General features: G+C 39.0%; 1 protein-coding gene across 1 annotated transcript in view; it reads left to right on the top strand.

Moving 5' to 3' along the window:
- The first annotated feature begins 1,553 nt into the window (after positions 1 to 1,553).
- LOC139154074 (butyrophilin subfamily 1 member A1-like) overlaps positions 1,554 to 19,900 on the top strand; it is a 32,609-nt gene continuing 14,262 nt past the window's right edge. Inside the window, exons 1-2 of the mRNA XM_070728505.1 lie at positions 1,554 to 1,848; positions 5,682 to 5,966. Of these exons, the coding sequence (XP_070584606.1) occupies positions 1,554 to 1,848; positions 5,682 to 5,966 (580 nt within the window). The remainder of the gene's footprint in view (positions 1,849 to 5,681; positions 5,967 to 19,900) is intronic.

Genomic DNA, 19,900 nt, shown 5'->3' with positions numbered 1-19,900 from the left:
ATATGGTACATTACAAAATGAACTAGAAAGAAATAATTGAGAAATATTTATTTTCACATTATGTAGGTTTACATACATCAACAAGAATCTTTATAACTGAATAGAAATATGATAATCAACAAACAAACAAACAAACAAACAAACAAACAAACAAATTAAATATTTATGTGAAGGAAGAACTTTGGCCAAAAATGAAGAATCCAAAATTGACCATTTATAGTAAGATACTGGAGAATATAGTTTAATTAAACTACAATAATAAATTTATTATTTAATTCAATTTAATTAGTTCAACCATATAATAAAAGCTGCTTTCAAATTTACAATGTAAAAATCTAAAATTCCATGAATAATTTATATGTGTTTTTTTTAGCAATTATATCATCAAAACAACAGACGCATCTTGAAACCTATTATTTTCCTTTCCAGAATTGCAGACTAAGCCTATTTTTTCTATCTGCAGCTCCATGTGTTCCTTGTTCTCTGCTGTTTGGATATTGATACTTCTACAGATTTCACATGTAGTAGGTAACTATTGTTTTGCATTAAATATATGGCAGTGACTCATTTGGTTTTAAGGTAATACCAAAATAGAAGCAATTTTCTGGTTCTTATTATTCTGCATTGAAGAGAAAATAGGGCAGCTACAATAAATAATTGATAGAATTTATTTATTTATTTATTTTGTCCAATACACATTGAGGGTTTTAGTGGGTATATATACACACACACATAGTAAAATACATGATGAAGGTTATAGAGGAGATACTCATAATAAAATATATCTAAGAAAGAATAGAAAAGAAGATATAGTAATAGAACGTATCAATGAAAGAATAGAAGAAGAGATATAGGAATAGAAGAAGGGTATAGGAGATATAGGAGAGCAATAGGACAGGGGACAGAAGACACCCTAGTGCACTTGTACTCGCCCCTTACTGACCTCTAGGAATCTGGATAATCTAAGGGTATAGTGTTGGGGGCTTGGGGATGACACTATGGAGTCCGGTAATGAGTTCCACACTTCGACAACTCAGTTACTGAAGTCATATTTTTTACAGTCAAGTTTGGAGCTGTTAATATTAAGTTTAAATCTGTTCTGTGCTCTTGTGTTGTTGCGGTTGAAGTTGAAGTAGTCGCCAACAGGCAGGACGTTGCAGCATATGATCTTGTGGGCAATACTTAGATCTTGTTTAAGGCGTCTTAGTTCTAAGAATTATCACTTTTGTCCTAACATTTATTCTAGAATCTACTCTTGATTACATATGCACCAAAGAAAAATTCCTTGTGCATCCAATAATACTTGGTGAATAAAGAACTATTCTATTTTGTTCTGTTCTGTTCTGCTCTGCTCTACTCTACTCTATCTCATTCTTACAGCCTATTAGAAAAATTCACATTCTACAAACAAGGCAATAAAATTAGGAACAAATGTGAGAATGTACTACAAATTTATAGTTTTTACATTATAATGACTCTTTTGATTTATTCCTTTTTTAAAAGGTCACTTTTCAATCAAACCATTGAGAGATCCTGTAATTGGATACCTTCACATGGAAGTAATTCTCCCATGTGAAATAGAAATTTCAAAGACGCTCACAGACACCAAAATCAAGGTTCAGTGGATCTTGAATAAATCATCCCAGAAAATTGAAGTGAAAAACAATCAAGATGCAACAAAGGATATAAGATATCAAAATCGAACACATCTCTTTGATTCTGAGTTTAAAAAAGGAAACATGTCCATGCTTCTGAGGAACGTTAGCCTCTCTGACCAGGGATCATATACCTGTATTATAACCACAGAAACATGGTATGATGAAACAATAGTTGAATTGGTTTTAGCAGGTAAGATTATATTATTTATTCATAAAATAATGAGACTGATAATTTGGATTTTGCAAGGGTCATATATATATAGCAACAAAGAAAAACAAAAAGAGAAATTTGCTTTTCATTGGCATTCATAATTTCAAACGTGATGAAACCTGATTGTATCCTGTTCTGAATCAAATTGCACAGGCAGGTCACAATACCTTTATGACTTCTGCATTTTTAGCAATTGATGGAAACATTCATTTTCTTCTGAGTAACTGTATTTTACTGAAAGGAGTATAAATGAATTCCACGGTTGTTTTCTTTTTCTTACCTATGAAATGCTCAAAGTTTCTTACACTATGAGATGATTATCTGTGTTTTTTATAGCTTTAATTTAAGATTAAAATGAAAAGCAAAAAAGGGGAATGGAATTTGTGTGTTTTGCAAATCAGAGAGTATGAATACTAACTGAAATACCATAAATAAATAATTTTATTTTTTATCTTTTTCAAGTTTTTTATTTATTTTCCTTTTTTCAAAAATATAGACATTTCATCTCTCTTTATGCAGTGTCACCTGGGTACAAATATTTCTATGCAACATCCTTCCACAAATTATATACATTAAACCAGTGATTCTCAACCTTTTTTGAGCCGTGGCACATTTTTTACATTTATAAAATCCTGGGGCACACCACCAACCAAAATGAAACAAAATGACACTCTAACACAGTTGAGGCTGAGTCTTCATCTAGTGGTGGCAATATTTACCTCCAGTCCTGACCAGGATTAGAAATTGGGACCATGGGGAGGAGTAGCAGCTTCAACTACTCGCTGCGGCCACACAATGACAAGTGCATGGCAGCTCGAGCGGAGACCTTCCTGGGTGTGGATGAGAGGCGGCCTGCAATTGGTTCATCACTAGTGGTCAGGATGAATCCTAGAATGTGATTGGTCAGTGAGCGTTCCCTGTGCCTCCACTCTTCCTGTCGCTGTTAGCTGGTGGGATGTGAGGGAAATGTTTATGTTTGGATGAAGGCGGCTTGTGGCGGGCTGAATAAATGGCCTCCGCAGGCCATATCCGGCACGCAGGCCATAGTTTGGGGACCCATGTTTAATTTCCCCATGGCACACCGGACCATATCTCATGGCACACTGGTTGAAAAACACTGCATTAAACAATTATGCCTTGTGTAACTCATTTCCTTCATAGCATATCTTTTAATAAAAATACAAAAATAACAATAAACATAATTATTCCCATCATATACATGTAATCTATTGCCATTTTATTCTTATCTCTATTTTAATGTATTTTCTATTCTTCTTATTATCTTCTTCATTCATTTCCATTTTCCTGTTTTATTCTCTAACTGTGGGTTATGGGACCATCTTCTGCCTCATGTATCCCAGCGACTGGTCAGGTCCCACAAAGTTGGCCTTCTCCAGGTCCCATCAGCCAGGCAATGCCATCTGGCAAGACTTGGGGAAGAGCCTTCTCTGTGGCGGCTCCGGCCCTTGGGAATCAAATCCCTCCAGAGATTCATACCGCCCCCACCCTCCTGGCTTTCCACAAGGCCCTGAAGATTAATCTTTGCTGGCAGGCCTGGGGCCGTTGAGTGCTAATATCTAGCTACAGCCAATGTCATGAATGGGTAATTTAATAGGATGAATGTGGATGATTCTTTTATAAACTGGGGATTTAGACTATTTTAACATTACATTTCTTACAGACATTATTTTTGTATTTTGTATTTATCTCTCTTGTGAGCTGTCCTGAGTCTGTGGAGAAGGGCGACATAGAACCTAATAAACAAGCAAACAAATAAAATGCTTCCCACAACATATAATAATCAATTTGTTCTTTCTCCTTCATTTCAGCACATTCTAATATTTTCCTGAACACCTCTTCAGTAAGAATCTCTTCACTTTTCTAATGCTATACAAATACAATTCTAGCTACTGTTAATACCTGAATAATTAAACATATATTTTCTTTGTTTTAGGTTTCAGGCAAGATATCTAGCAAAAATATTTCTTGTTTAAACTCAATATGTTGTTTTATTATCTTTTCCAAACATATGTTTATTTTGGTATAATACTTCTTTGCTTTTACACATGTCCACCACATATGATAATAAAATCCAGGTATCTGGTGGCACTTCCAACATTTAGCTGATTTATTTGTAAGCATCTTTGCCAACCTAGCAGATGGAAAGTGCCATCTATAAAACATCTATAAAGCCCTATGGCATTGGATCAGATTACTTGTGGGACTGCCTTCTGCCGCATGAGTTCTAGCGACTGGTTAGGTCCCACAGTGTCGCCTTCTCCAGATCCCATCATCTAGATAATTTTATCTGGTGGGGCCTAGGGGAAGAGCCTTCTCTGTAGGGCCCCAGCCCTCTGGAATCAATTCCTCCCAGAGATTTGTACTGCCCCCCCTCACCTTCCATAAGAGTCTAAAGAGAATCTCATCTGTGTCATCAAGCTTGGGGCCATCGGACTCTGTCCTCCTGGCCAACGAATATAGGTATGTTTGCTGTTGAATGGGAATGAGTGATTTTTAAATGTTATTAGGGTTTTTACATTTAATTATTTAATTTAATTGGATTTTAGATAGTTGTACTGTATATTGTGTTTCATGATATGTTGTAAGCCACCCCGAGTTCTCAGAGAAAAAACAAACAAATAAATAAACAAACAAACAAATTTTATATAAATTCTGTTTATATGCAGTTGACATTGTTAATTTATAATCCCTTTCCCACAGTTTCTGCCATTTATCTAGTTCTATTGTAGGACTGAAATTTTTCATCCATTGTCTCCTTTACTTGTTCTTCTGCTAGCTTTTCACCCAATACATAATTATACTGCTTATTTATTAATATTTCTTCTGTTTCTATTAAGATTTTATCTAATTCTGTTGGTTCTTTATAAAACCCTGTAATTTTGCATCTTTTTCATATCTAGTATACATCTGCATACCATGTTATATTGATCCTTTACTCACTCATTTCCTCTTTCATTTGTTTTATTCAAAAAGTCTTTTTAAAAAAAAATATTTTAATTAATTTTTCATAGAAAGACAAACAAAACAAACAAACATTGAACATATACAGGGGCTATAATTGCCCTGCTCAAAATAGAAGTCTTTCTAATATAGAAAAGAAAACACTAAAATTTATAAGATCAATACTGAGAATATAAAAAAAGACAGTTTTTTTTAAAAAAAATTCATATATTAAAACTTTTGTAAGAGAATCAATTCACACACACACACACACACACACACACACACACACACACATATATATATATATATTTCTATTCCATTCATTTAGTATTCTTTTTATTCAACCATATATAAATCCTTTCCCAAATTTTATAAAAATCTAATTCTTCTTGATTATTTAACCGCTTCGTCATCATGTCCATCTCTGCACACTATGATTTTCTTGAGTACGTCATCCTCCTTGGGGATATCTTTTTCTTTATTTCAAAAAGTCTTTATAGCTAACAATATTTTCCATATTAATAACATTTGGGCGAATCAATATTTCTGTTGTTGAAAGCCAGACTGGTATACTCAAGTACTGTTGTTTTTTAGTTTTCTCCCATACCAACCTTGGTGCATTTCTTATATTTTTCTAAATGATGCAAGATATAAGAAGTAGAGGAAGTTTTAGCTACCAGGCTATGGTATTAACATGGATGAAAGAGTGGATTGTATTTAGTAAAATATACAGTATATTTATCATGATAATGCCCATATATTTTATTTTTTTATCAATCTTAAACCAGTTTAGTTATTTGTATATTTCTTATGGACATAGAAACTAAAGGCTTTGTATTTCTCTGCAGCAAATGGAGGCAATCCAACCATTACCTTGGCAGAGTACAAAGGTCAAGGTATTGGACTTACCTGCAGCTCTGAAGGATGGTACCCAAGTCCACAGGCTTTCTGGTTGGACAGCAAAGGAAAAAATAGGATGGAGAAGTCAGCTATAGCAGACATGAAGGTCATGGCTGGAGTCTTTTCAGTTTTTGCTTCTATTGCACTAGAACCAAGTTTGGATAGTGAAGTCTCCTGCAAAATCATTAACAAACTGGTAAATAGCGAGCAAGAATCCCGAGTTCATATTTCTGGTGAGTGGGGAGATGGACCAGAGGCTGATTTTTAATAGTGGAGCTTCTTTGGAATATAGTTTTTGAAAATTATGTATTTATTCCTTGCATTAATGATATGCTGCTTTTAAATATGTATTTGTCAGCATAGTTCCCTCTAAGCTGAGCAGTGAGCAATCGCTCACTTAAAAATCATCATCAACTCAGAGTTTTCCAAACCTGCCCAGAAGCCGAGAGGGAAATTTTATTATTATTTCTGTGCCGCCCAGTCCCGAAGGGACTGCCGCTCAGACACTATACTTTTCCGCTCACCCCAAAAAAAATTTAGAGAGAACACTGTCAGTGTCTTATATAATAATAAAAACAAAAATATTATGTTTGTTTCAAGCTGCAAATCCAGCACAGACAGAATATTTTGCTCAGGTTTAATACCACATTAGCATTTTTTTTTTTAAAAAAAAAATGGATTTATATATGACTCTACAGGTTTTTCCGCTTTTGCATTTCCATCTTTAATCTGTAGAACGTTCACAATTTAGAAAATAAAAGGAAAGGTATAAAGGATGGGTGTTATATTTATGGTTTTAGATGTAGGAGCAGAAGAAACCTTGGCCAGATAATTTCTGTCCTGCCAGTGCCCAATTCTTTGAATGTCCAAAAGCTGAAAATACCACAATATTTACAAACAGGTCTTGTTTCTAGAGAAATAGATGGATACAATAGATAGAGATCAATAGATATAGCTGATAGAAAGAATTCAGCATACCTTTTTCACACCACTGGAGGTCATTTCCCTAATTTGAAGAAATATTTTTTACTTCTTTACTGAATTTGTAGATTAAACATATTATGAGTTTAACACATATTCTTGTTTTGTGACCAAAAAAGTGCAGGAAAATCACTCCAGTTGATTGATGCCATTGAATTTTGGCAGCACAATATTGAGGATCTGCAGATGTAATGAAATAGAACATAGGAGTTTGCATATTATATTGATTAAGTAATTAAAAAACTTATGGTACAGTTATGAAATAATTAAACAAACTGTATTTTTATTATCCATGTGAAGAACAGAAAGAATTTAAAATATGACAAAAAGATCATATGTGTACTATGGAGAGAGAACCCTTTCCATTTTGAATTTTATGATGGTGGTCACTGAATCACATGGTCTATCTGGAAATCTTGATCTAAAGTCTAAATTAAATTACATTCAAAATCATTATTTAATTTAAATAAAGTAAGTTTTAGATTATGGTAAGCTTAATTAAGTTAAATTAACTTGCTTAAATTAATTAAATTCATTTTAACCCAATTTAGTTTAATTAATTTAGTTAATAAATGAAATTATTAATTAAACTAACTTGAATTAAAACATTTCCATCCATCACCTTACAAGGTACACTTTGAATACTGGAGTAATTTTAGCTAAACTGTTTGTCAATTTTGAATTTCTTTGAGATAAATAAAAATGCTAAAAAGCTTTCAATGCATCTTTCAGATGTTTTTTATCCAATGTCATCCCCTTGGATTGGGCCCTTCGTAATAATATTAGTGCTTTTTGGATGCCTGATTGCTTTTGTGGCACATAAATTGAAACGTAAGTATTATAAATTTGTTACTAGAGAAACCTGTGAAGTTATATCCACAAAATATTTTAGGAAATGCCTATTTTAGTGTTTGTGCTAATAAATGTGTTGTATGTGGTATAAACATAGAAATGCACCCAATTGCATATATACCATGATTTTTCTTCAAAAAGCATGATAATCTTGGTCTAATTGTATTTTTCTTAATAATAAATAATATACTTATTTAATGACAGCCATTTCCCAACATGGAGTTCACAGGACATGGGAATATAGTAAATATTACTAATGTGTGTTGTGTTGGAAGGTCTTGACTAAGAACTTTCAGTCCAACAGCCAAAAATGCTGCTTTCTTGCTGAAAAGTAGAAGATTGGGGTCTTACAATTTCTCCTGGGATTGACCAATCCAAACTCACCAGCTCCCAGTCATGTAGATTGCTCAACTTTTGAACATAAATCTTAATAATTACCAAGATTGTAAGGGACCTTGAAGGTCTTCTATTCCAATCCCTGGCTTGGGCAGGACACCCTACACTACTTCAGACAAATGATTACCCAACATTTTGTTTAAAACTTCCATTCATGCTCCATGGTTGGAGCATTCACAACCTCTGGAGACAAGCCATTTCACTGATCAATTGTTCTAACTGTCAAGAAATTTCTCCTTAGTTCTAAGTTGTTTCCTTCCTTGTTTAGTTCTTGATGTTTTGTTCCCTGTGAAATAATTGAGGATCTCCAAAAATGAATATTTGAAAGAGATTGTGATAGAATCTCTTTTATGGATTGTAGTTTGAAATCTAACGAGTTTATATTTCTCTACTTTATTTCAGAGAGCTTGCAAAAAATATCTCAGTTCAGTAAGTAATTGTCAGTTGCATTTTTTTCCACATTATAACAATGCCTAAAATAAATAGGTATATTTTTTTTGAAAAGGACAATGCCTACTTAAAAATGTATCCCCTCCACACACACATAAAGGTGAATCATTTATGTTTAACCTCATTGAATATTTCAGTTTTTCACTTTATGTTTATTCTTGCATCTATAATTGCAATGCATGTTTCTCTCTGGACCTTCATTTTTAGATACAGTTCCCTAGCAAACTGTAAAAAACAAGGGTTAAGAAGTTGTTAGGTATTTTTGGAAGACCAATTAAAGTTTACTTGTCATTATCAATAAAAGAAGCATATATCTGTTTCCACTTAGAAGCATATACTTTTCTCATTCTGGTGATGATGTCAGTCTATCATGCCCATATAGGTCCTTGAATCTAATGGGTTGTAGGCTGTACGTGATGTGTCCGCAGGTGGCTGGTAAGGCCTATATGAGCATGAAATGTTCTCTCACATGTTGAGCATTTGCAGCTCTGGCTTTGCAGAGTGCTTGCTTCTTTTCTGCTATGAATGTTCTTATGGCCTCAGATGTCTGGCAGCCTTAGTGAATTAGCATGTTGGTTAATCAGGGTTTCAGAGGAGGTGGTTTAATATCAAGGGACTTGATGGAGGCTTTCAATGTATCTTTGTATCACTTCCTTTGTCCCCCATGTGGTCGTTTTCCTTTGCATAGCTCACCATAGAGGAGCTGTTAAGGGATGAGATGGTCTGGCATTCTAGCAACCTGCCCAGCATGTCTGGGTTTTCATCAGCAGAATAGGAATTCATGGCGGGCCTTCTCTGGAGAGGACTTCAGTGTCAGGCAATTATCCTGCCAGAGGATCCTTAGAATTTAAGGAGGCAGGTCATGTGGAAGAGGTTCAATTGCCTAGCATGACAGTCCAAGTTTCACTGGCATACAACAGGGTAGTTATCACTACTGCTCACTTTGAGGTTTGTAGCAAGGCTTATTCCATATCGGTTCCATACGTTGGTCATTTAGTCTGCCAAATGCAAAGCTTACCTTTTCAATTCTGCAGTTGAACTCAGTATTAATTGTCACTGCACAGGAAAGAGTGTTGTCAAAGTTACTTTATTTTGGTGACAGCTTGGAGTCTTCACAGGTTGAACAGTTTCCCATTGGTCCTGTATCTTAGGCTAACTCTCAAGAAACTGTTTTTTCCAGAACAAAAAGTTTCTTCCAACACATAAACAACAAGAAAGAATCAAGGAAACAGTCAGCACACTAAAAAGAAAAGGTGGCAAAGAAATCATAGACAACAGAGACAAAGTAGAGCTGCTCAACATCTATTTTGCATCAATTTTCACACAAAAAGAAATCACCAAACAACAAATCTGCAACACAGCTACAAAAAACAGTTTTGCAACAGAACTCAACATAAGTAAAAACATAGTACAATTGCCAGGACCAGATGGATCATACCTCAGAGACCTAAAAGAACTGGCTGATATCATCACAGAACCACTACTCCATATCTTCCAAAAATCCTGGACCACATGTTAACTACCAGAAGATTGGAAACAAGCTGACGTTAGTCGCTATCTATAAAAAAAGGGGGAAAAACCAGACCAAGGCAACTAAAGACTTCTATACCTGGAAAAATACTAGAAAAAATAATTAAAAAACAGATATGTCACTACCCAGAAACAAGATAATTACCAACAGCTAACAAGGGTTTGTCAGGAACAAATCATGCCAAACCAATCTCATATCATTTTTCAACACAGTGATTAAATCAGTAGAACAGCATAATATAGTAAACCTAATATACTTGGACTTTAGTAAAGTTTTTGATAAAATAGACCACAACATATAATGATAGTGAGTGTGATTGTGATTGTGATGGGACACTATTTATGGGTTAATATAATTTTTGTTCTTAACTTTATTAAGGAGATCAATTTTAAGATGAATGTATGAATTTGATTGGATGGAGAGGATGTCTGGGATGTATGAAATGTATGGAAGGGACAGTTGGTCAGGCGGCTTGGAGGCAGGAGGAGGCAGGGTGCCTATCTTTGAGGTGGTGGAGGGCCTGGATATTCTGGTCATGCTGGGGAGAGGCAGATATGATGGGAGACATGGGGTAGGCCGTTCATGGGAAACAAGGGACCTCTGCTTGAAAGTGGTCCCTTGTTTTGGCCCCATGGACTCAACCAAGGGAACTGCTGATAAGCGAAATCCGGACCCTGGGCTCAGGATGGTGCTGCTCAATGCCAAGAATAAATAAATAAATAAATAAATAAATAAATAAACAAACCAACCAACCAACCAACCAACCAACCAACCAACCAATCAATCAATCTGCTATAAATAAAGCTCCCCACATCCAGGATTTACTCCTGGAGGAGGAGGCAGACCTGGCCTGTATGACTGAGACCTGTCTGGGCCCAGAGGGGGGAGTTCCTCTCTTAGAAATGTGCCCAGCCGGGTTTCAGGTGTGGCACCAGCCATGACGCTAGGGAAGGGGGGGAGGAGTGGCAATTATAGCCAAGAAGACCTTCAAGCTGCGTAGGCTCACTGCTCCTGAGATTGCGGGTTGTGAGTCCCTTCTTATGAGGTTGGACCTAGGGATATAGGTGGACTTGTTGCTCACGTACCTGCCTCCTAGCCGCTTGTCAACAGCCCTGCCTGCACTGCTCGAGGAGGTAGCCGGGATGGCAGTGGAGTCCCCCAGACTTATTGTCTTGAAGGATTTTAATCTGCCGTCACTCGGTGAACCCTCAGGGTGGGCGCAGGAGTTCATGGCCACCATGGCCACCATGGACCTGACCCAAGTAGTTCAAGGCCCAACCCATGAGAGGAGGCACACTCTCGGCATGGTTTTCCTCTCGGGACAGTTGAGTAATGATCTGATATTAAGGGGCTTAGAAACGTTGCCATTGTCATGGTCAGATCATTTTCTACTGCAGCTTGATTTTAAGGCTCCAATACTTCCCTGCAGGGAGGCGGAACTTATTAGGAGGTTCTGCCCCAGATGCCTGATGGATTCAGAAGGTTTTCAAAGGGCGCTTGAGGTTTTGCCAGATTCACTTGTCCACAGTTTGGTGAAGTCGCTTGCTGCAGCCTGGAATATGGCTGTGACAGAGGCTGTAGATCGAATTACGCCTTTGTGACTTTTCTCTGGCAACAGACCCTGGAAGTCTCCTTGGTTTACTGAGGAGCTCCAGGGAATTAAATGTCAGAAGAGACATCTAGAGAAGTGTTGGAGAAAGACCAGATCCGAACCTGTCCGAACACTTGTAAAAGCTCATATTGAGACAAAGTGTGCATACAATGTCAGCCTGATTGCATCTGCGGAATCTCACCCAGCCACCCTGTTTAGGGTGACTTGCTCCCTTCTTAACCAGGAGGGAGACAGGGAACCCTTGCAGGGTAGTGCCAAGGCTTTTAATACATTTTTCGCAGACAAAATCGCTCAGATCCGGACTGACCTTGACTCCAATTGGAGTGCAGAGTCGACTGACAATGAGTCAGTCGAGGTGATAGGGGCCCATCTTAGTCCATTTGTTTAGAGCAAGTTTGACCTGATGACACCTGATGAAGTGGACAAGGCCATTGGAGCTGTGTGTTCCACCACCTGTTTGCTGGACCCTTGTCCCTCCTGGCTGGTCTCGGCCAGCAGGGAGGTGACATGGAGCTGGGTCCAGGAGATTACCAATGCTTCTGTGAGGGAGGGGTCCTTCCTGGCTCTGTACAAGGAGGCAGTTGTGCGCCCTCTCCTCAAGAAGCCTTCCCTGGACCCAACCATATTTAATAACTATCATCCTGTTTCCAACCTTCCCTTTATGGGGAAGGTTGTTGAGAAAGTGGTGTCTCTCCAGCTCCAGCGGTCCTTGGAAGAAGCCGATTATCTAGGCCCTCAGCTGTCAAAATTCAGACCCGGTTACAGCATGGAAACTGCTTTGGTCATGCTGATGAATGATCTCTGTTGGGCCAAGGACAGGGGTTTATCCTCTGTCCTGGTGCTTCTTGACATCTCAGCGGCTTTCGATACCATCAATCATGGTATCCTTCTGTGCCGATTGGAGGGGTTGGGAGTGGGAGGCACCATTTTGCGGTGGTTCTCCTCCTACCTCTCTGGTCGGTTGCAGTCAGTATTAGTGGGGGGGGGCAGAGGTCGACTTCTAGGTCCCTACCTTGTGGGGATCCTCAGGGGTCAGTTCTCTCCCCCCTGCTGTTTAATATCTACATGAGACCGCTGGGTGAGATCATCCAAGGGCATGGGGTGAGTTACCATCAGTACTCTGAAGACACTCAGCTGTACATCTCCACCCCATGTCCACTCAGCGAAGCAGTGGAAGTAATATGCTGATGTCTGGAGGCTGTCAGGGTCTGGATGGGTGCCAACAGGCTCAGATTCAATCCAGACAAGACGAAGTGGCTATGGGTACTGCCTCCCAAGGACACGTCCATCTGTCCATCCATCACCCTGGGGGGGAATTATTGACCTCCTCAGAGAGGGTTCGCAACTTGGGCATCCTTCTCGATCCACAGCTAACTTTAGAACACCATCTTTCAGCTGTGGCGAGGGGGACATTTGCCCGGGTTCACCTGGTGCACCAGTTGCGGCCCAATTTGGACAGGGAGTCTTTGCTCATGGTCACTCATGCCCTTATCACCTCAAGGTTCAACTACTGCAATGCTCTCTACATGGGGCTTCCTTTGAAGAGTGTTCGGAAACTTCAACTTGTCCAAAATGCAGCCACGCGAGCAGTCTTGGGCCTTCCAATATCTCCGGGACTGCCTCCTGCCGCACGAATCCCAGCAACCGGTTAGGTCCCACAGAGTTGGCCTTCTCCGGGTCCCGTCAACTAACCAATGTCATTTGGCGGGACCCAGGAGAAGAGCCTTCTCTGTGGCAGCCCCGACCCTCTGGAACCAGCTTCCCCCAGATATCAGAGTTGCCCCCACCCTCCTTGTCTTTTGCAAGCTCCTTAAAACCCACCTCTGTGGTCAGGCATGGGGAATTGAAAATTTTCTCTCCCTTCCCCCTAGGCTTATAGAATTTATAATTTGTTGGTATGATTGGTCTCTTAAATTGGGGTTTTTTAGATTACTTTTTAATATTAGATTTGTTACATTGTATTTTATTGTTGTTAGCCACCCCGAGTCTTTGGAGAGGGGCGGCACACAAATCTAAATAAACTAAACTAACTAAACTTCCAAGAAATGCTCACGTCTCACCATCACTCTGCGGACTGCATTGGCTATCGATCAGTTTCCGGGCACAATTCAAAGTGTTGGTTATGACCTATAAAGCCCTACATGGCCTAGGACCAGATTATCTCTGAGACCGCCTTCTGCCGCACGAATCCCAGTGACCGGTGAGGTCCCACAGAATTGGCCTCCTTAGGGTCCCATCGATCAAACAATGTCGGCTGGGGAAGAGCCTTCTTTGTGGGAACCCCGACCCTGGAATCAGCTCTCCCCAGAGATTCACACTGCCCCCACCCTCCTTGCCTTCTGAAAGAGCTTAAAAACTCATCTTTGCCGCCAGGCTTGGGACTTTTAGATCTTCCCCCTGACCATTGAATGCTTAAGTATGATTGTTGAGTGATTCGCCGATAAGTTTTTCTTTTAATTGTTTTTAAATGTAGCATTAATTGGATTTATATTACCGTTCTGATTCTTATATATGCTGTGAGCTGCCCCAAGTCCTCGGAGAGGGGCAGCATAAAATCCAATTAAATAAATAAATAAATAAACATACTACTCTACAAATTGGAAAAATGTGGGATAGATTACAACACAAGTAGATGGATTAACAAACTGATGAAGTGAACAAAGCCACGGGAGCTGTGAGCTCCACCACCTATTTGTTGGACTTGTGTCCCTTCTGGCTTGTTTTGGCCAGCAGGGAGGAGACATGGAGCTGGGCACTTGTGCGCCCCCTTCTTGAGAAACCTTCCCTGGACCCAGCTGTATTTAATAACTATCATCCAATCTCCAACCTTCCCTTTATAGGGAAGGTTGTTGAGAAAATGGTGTCACTCCAGCTCCAATGGTCCTTGGATGAAGCCAATTATCTAGGCACTCAACAGTCAGGATTCAGGCTATAGCACAAAAACTATATTCTGGTGCTCCTTGACCTCTCAGCAGCTTTCAATACCATCAACCATGGTATCCTTCTGCACCAACTAGAGGGGTTGGGAGTGGGAGGCAATGTTTTATGGTGGCTCTCCTCCTACCTCTCTGGTCACTTGCAGTTGGTGTTAGCAGGGGGTCAGAGGTCAACTCCTAGATCCCTCCCTTGTGGAGTTGCTCAGGGGTTGGTCCTCTCCCCCCTGTTGTTTAATATCTACATGGTTTCTGAACTCAAATCAGAGTGTTGGTTATGACCTATAAAGCCCTACATGGCATGGGACCAGATTAATTATGGGATCACCTCTTGTGTATGAATTCCAGTGACCAGTTAGGTACCACAGAGTCGTCCTTCTCCAGGTCTCATCAAATAGACAATGTCATTGGACAGGATCTAGGGGAAGAGCCTTTTCTGTGGGAGCCCTGACCCTCTGGAACCAACTCCCCCCAGAGATTCATGTTGCTCCCACCCTCCCCGCCTTCTGTAAGAGTTTAAAGGCTCACTTATGCTGTCAAGCTTGGGGTCATTAGATTCTACCCCCGGTCAATGAATATATATATAGTAAGTTTGTTGAATGGGATATTTGCATGTTAATAGGCTTTTTGGTTTCTTTTTAAATATAATTCTTAATTTTAACTTTAATTATTATCTCAATGTATACTGCTTTTATATGTTGTGAGCCACCCCGAGTCTTTGGAGAGGGGTGGCATATAAATTTAATAAATAATAGGCTGACCAACCCACCAAACGAGTAATCCTCAATGGATCTAAATACATATAGAATGTGGTAGGTAGTGGGGTATCACAGGGTTCACTCCTGGGCCCAGTGCTCTTCAATATATTTATCAATGTCCTAGACGAGGGAATAGAAGGCGAACTAATCAAATTTTCAGATGACACCCCTGGGGTATTGGCAGGGGTAGCCAATACCCCAGAGGACAGGCTCAAAATACAGAAATATCTTGATAGACTACTACTGTGGGCTCAAACTAACAAAATGAAGTTCAATGTTGAGAAAAGGAAAATCTTACACCTAGGCAAGAAAAACCAAAGAGTCACATACAAATTAGGAGAAACCACACTTAACAGTAGCGACCGTGAGAGAGATCTCAGAATTTTGATGGATAAGCAACTAAATATGAGCCAGCAATTTGCAGCAGTGACTAAAATAGCCAACACAATCTCAAGCTGCTTCAACAGAGGAATGCACTGCAAGACCAGGGAGGTACTAATACCACTCTATAAAGCATTTTTTTGACTATGTCACAAAGGTGTTGGATGAAGGTGGTGTCCTGGATATTGCCTATCTGAACTTCAGCAAAGCCTTTGATACGGTTCCACATAAAGAGCTGATAGATATATTAGTGAAGATTGGACTTAATCCCTGGATAGTTCAGTGGATTTGTAACTGGCTGAAGCGTAGACATCAGAGAGTTATTATTAATGGTGAGTATTCTGAGCAGAGACAGGTTACAAGCGGTGTGCCACAAGGGTCTGTTCTGGTCCTATTCTTTTTAATATGTTTGTGAGTGACATAGGGGAAGGTTTGGTAGGGAAGGTTTGCCTATTTGCCGATGACTCTAAAGTGTGTAATAGGGTTGATATTCCTGGAGGTGTCTGTAATATGGTAAATGATTTAGCTTTACTAGATAAATGGTCAAAGCAATGGAAACTGCAGTTTAATGTTTCCAAATGTAAAATAATGCACTTGGGGAAAAGGAATCCTCAATCTAAGTATTGTATTGGCAGTTCTGTGTTAGCAAAAACTTCAGAAGAGAAGGATTTAGGGGTAGTGATTTCTGACAGTCTCAAAATGGTTGAGCAGTGTGATTGGGCGGTAGGAAAAGCAAGTAGGATGCTTGGCTGCATAGCTAGAGGTATAACAAGCAGGAAGAGGAAGATTGTGATCCCACTATATAGAGCACTGGGAGATCACATTTGGAATACTGTGTTCAGTTCTGGAGACCTCACCTACAAAAAGATATTGACAAAATTGAACGGGTCCAAAGATGGGTTACAAGAATGGTGGAAGATCTTAAGTATAAAATGTATCAGGAAAGACTTAATGTACTCAATCTGTATAGTCTGGAGGACAGAAGGAAAAGGGGGGACATGATCGAAACATTTAAATATGTCAAAGGGTTAAATAAGGTTCAGGAGGGAAGTGTTTTTAATAGGAAATTGACAACAAAAACAAGGGGACACAGTCTGAAGTTAGTTGGGGGAAAGATCAAAAGCAACATGAGAAAATATTATTTTACTGAAAGAGTAGTAGATCCTTGGAACAAACTTCCAGCAGACGTGGTTGGTAAATCCACAGTAACTGAATTTAAACATGCCTGGGATAAACATATATCCATCCTAAGATAAAATACAAAAATAGTATAAGGGCAGACTAGATGGATCATGAGGTCTTTTTCTGCCATCAGTCTTCTATGTTTCTATGTTTCTATGCCCTGGTCAGACCACACCCGGGGGTACTGCATCCAATTTTGGTCACCTCACTATAAAAAAAGACATTGAAGCTCTAGAGAGGATGCAGAGGAGAGCAACCAGAATGATAAGGGACTGAAAACCAAGACATATGAAGAAAGGTTAGTGGAACTGGGCACATATTGTCCAGCAAAAAGGAGAGCCAGGAAGAACATGATAGCAATACACAAGTACTTGATAGTTGCCGTGGAGAAGAGGGAGTCACACTATTTTCCAGGGCTTCAGAGGGATAGACCAGGACCAATGGAGGGAAACTGACCAAGGAGAGATTCAACCAGGAAATAAGAGATAACTTTCCAATGGTGAGAACGGTCTGCCAATGGAGGTTGTGTATGCCCCAACACTCAACACATTCAAAAAGAGACTGGACTGCCATCTGACTGGGATAGTGTAGGGTCTCCTGCTTGAGCAGATGTTTGGATTACATGACCTGCAAGATCCCTTTCAACTCTAACAATAAATAAATAAAAATAAAACATAAAGGCATCTGACAGCATGGCTGAAAACATTATGCTGAACAAACTTGGTGCCAACACGCACCCTTGCTTGATGCCATTTGTGATGGCAAAGGCCTCTGAAGCTTCCTCATGGTCCAGCACATTGATGTATCTTCCGGATGAATTTATCAGGACACTCAAATTTTGACATGATGCACCACAGGCCTTCATGACTGACAGTGTCAAAAGCCTTAGTGAGATCCATGAACATGGTGTACAATTCATGATTCTGCTCTTGACACTTCTCTTGGAGCTATCAGGCTGCACAGATCATATCCACAGTGCTATGCTTTTTGCGGAAACTGCACTATGATTCAGGTAATAGATCCTGTTCTAGGTGGTCAGTCAGGCAATTCAGCAACACTCATGCAAGGATCTTAACTGAGATGGAAAGCAGGATATTCCTCTGATTATCACACACTCCCTTTTCTCTTGTAGAGGTGCATGATGGATGCCTCTTTCAGTTCCTGAGGAATGGTTCTTTGATTCCAGAAAAACTGGAACAGCTGAATGAGTTTGTCAACAAGTGCCATCATCACCACCACCACCCTTACAGATCTCTGCTGGTATTGCATCAGATCCTGGAGCCTTGGTCTTGGACAACTAGTTAATGGCCGGTGGGATTTCAGGCTTTGATGGTGGGGAATCCAAGCTGTGGTTGATATCCATCTGGGAAATTGTGACAATTGCCTCATTGTTGATGGAAGATGGGTGGTTCAATACAGATTAGAAGTGTTCTGCCCAACGCTATAGAATCAGGGTCTTCTCAGAGTTGCACCAGCTGTGTCCAGTAGAGGGCTGAGGTCCATACATGGATCTGAGGCCTCCATAGAATTGTTTAATGTTGTTTCTATCGGCAGGGTTCTGAATTTCATCTGCTTTGGTACTCAACCAGGAGTCCTGCATCTTGCAAAGCTTGCTCTGTGTGATGATCCTACGAGTGTTGTTGAAGGCATTTTTCTTAGCTGTTGATGATGGGTCATTCTGATAAGCATGATGAAGCTGGTGCTTTTCAGCAAGTAGGCTTGATCTCTTCATCATTTTAGTCAAAACAGTCCTGTTGTTTCCTGTGTGAGAGTCCTTGAACCTTTAGTGCAGAAGAGTGCACAATGTCCCTTAAGTGTTCCCAGTCCTTTTCAGCATTTCCCTCTATTTCTTTCTTTTTTATTCTGGTAATAATATACTGAATGCAATATATCATTTCAGTTTTAAGGAATAATAATTGTATTACTTTCTGCAGAACAAGAAATAATAAAAACAACAACAACCGGTAAGTGTGTTTTTAAAATATATATTCTATAATGTAAAATTGTCCTGCAATATACCTCTCAGTATGTTAGTGCAGCTCTCCCATAAAAACAACTTTCTAATTTAAAAGGTTTAAAGAAGAAATAAACAAACAGACCCATAAAATGTTATAATTAAAGAATTTCAAATATTTGGTTTGCTGGAATAATAATAAATGTATTATTTTGTATTTTTAAAGGTTTGGAGGAAAAAAAACCTCCACTCAATTTTTTTAACTTTTAGCAATCTGACTGGCATTCTCTGAACCTGATTGCTTTGTTCTTTCTGGAAGATGTGTATAGGTGGAGAGAGAGAGATGAAGGTGATAGATAGATGATAATAGATGATTTAGTGTTATGAAAAGAATAATGCTGCTATGGTAACTGCAGCAGCATAGATTGTATAGGTTGTATAGGTGTTGAGGATTCTTGGAGAGAAATCTGCCAGATAGGCAAAAAAATATCTTGCATATCTCAGGACTGGTCTGAATTTAGAGGAGGGATTTAGGATACAAGAATAATGAATAAACACTATGACTTATATGAACTCAGATATTCAAACAAAGCTCAGGAAGAAAGATAATTTTGGGGTCCAGAAATAGTCATTGGCTATTCTAGCTCAGTGATCCCAAGTCATATTTGGAGGGATTCTATTAGGAGGTCAAGGAACATCATATTTGGAGGGATTCTATTAGGAGGTCAAGGAACATCATATAGCATAGAGAATAACATTATTCTTTCTGATAACTTAAGATTTTCTAGCACATCGGGAAGCCATCAGTGCTGATGCTATTTATTTTTGTCTTTTAAGTATAAAATGAGGCTATCCAAGAGGCAAAGTAGCAGAATAATAGTATAGGTAAGACTGCAGTATAGGAAAGTTTTATAAATTTGTACTTTTGTCTGATAACATTTCTGTTATTTTCAGAAAGAAATAATGAAGAAAATGCAATTGGTAAGATAGGAATATTTTCCTTCGATATATGTGGATAGGATTGGGTTTTGTAGCTGTAAAACTATAATGTCGTTTTTTAAAACATAAAGGTATAATTCATATTGCTGAGAAACCATAACATTAGAAACATTTTGTACCACTCTCAGACATTTTAAG

The sequence above is a fragment of the Erythrolamprus reginae genome, chromosome Z (genome assembly GCF_031021105.1).
Source record: "Erythrolamprus reginae isolate rEryReg1 chromosome Z, rEryReg1.hap1, whole genome shotgun sequence".
Taxonomy (NCBI): Eukaryota; Metazoa; Chordata; class Lepidosauria; order Squamata; family Dipsadidae; genus Erythrolamprus; species Erythrolamprus reginae.
Note: the sequence above shows the minus strand (reverse complement) of the source record. Positions and strands in the feature narration are given on the sequence as shown.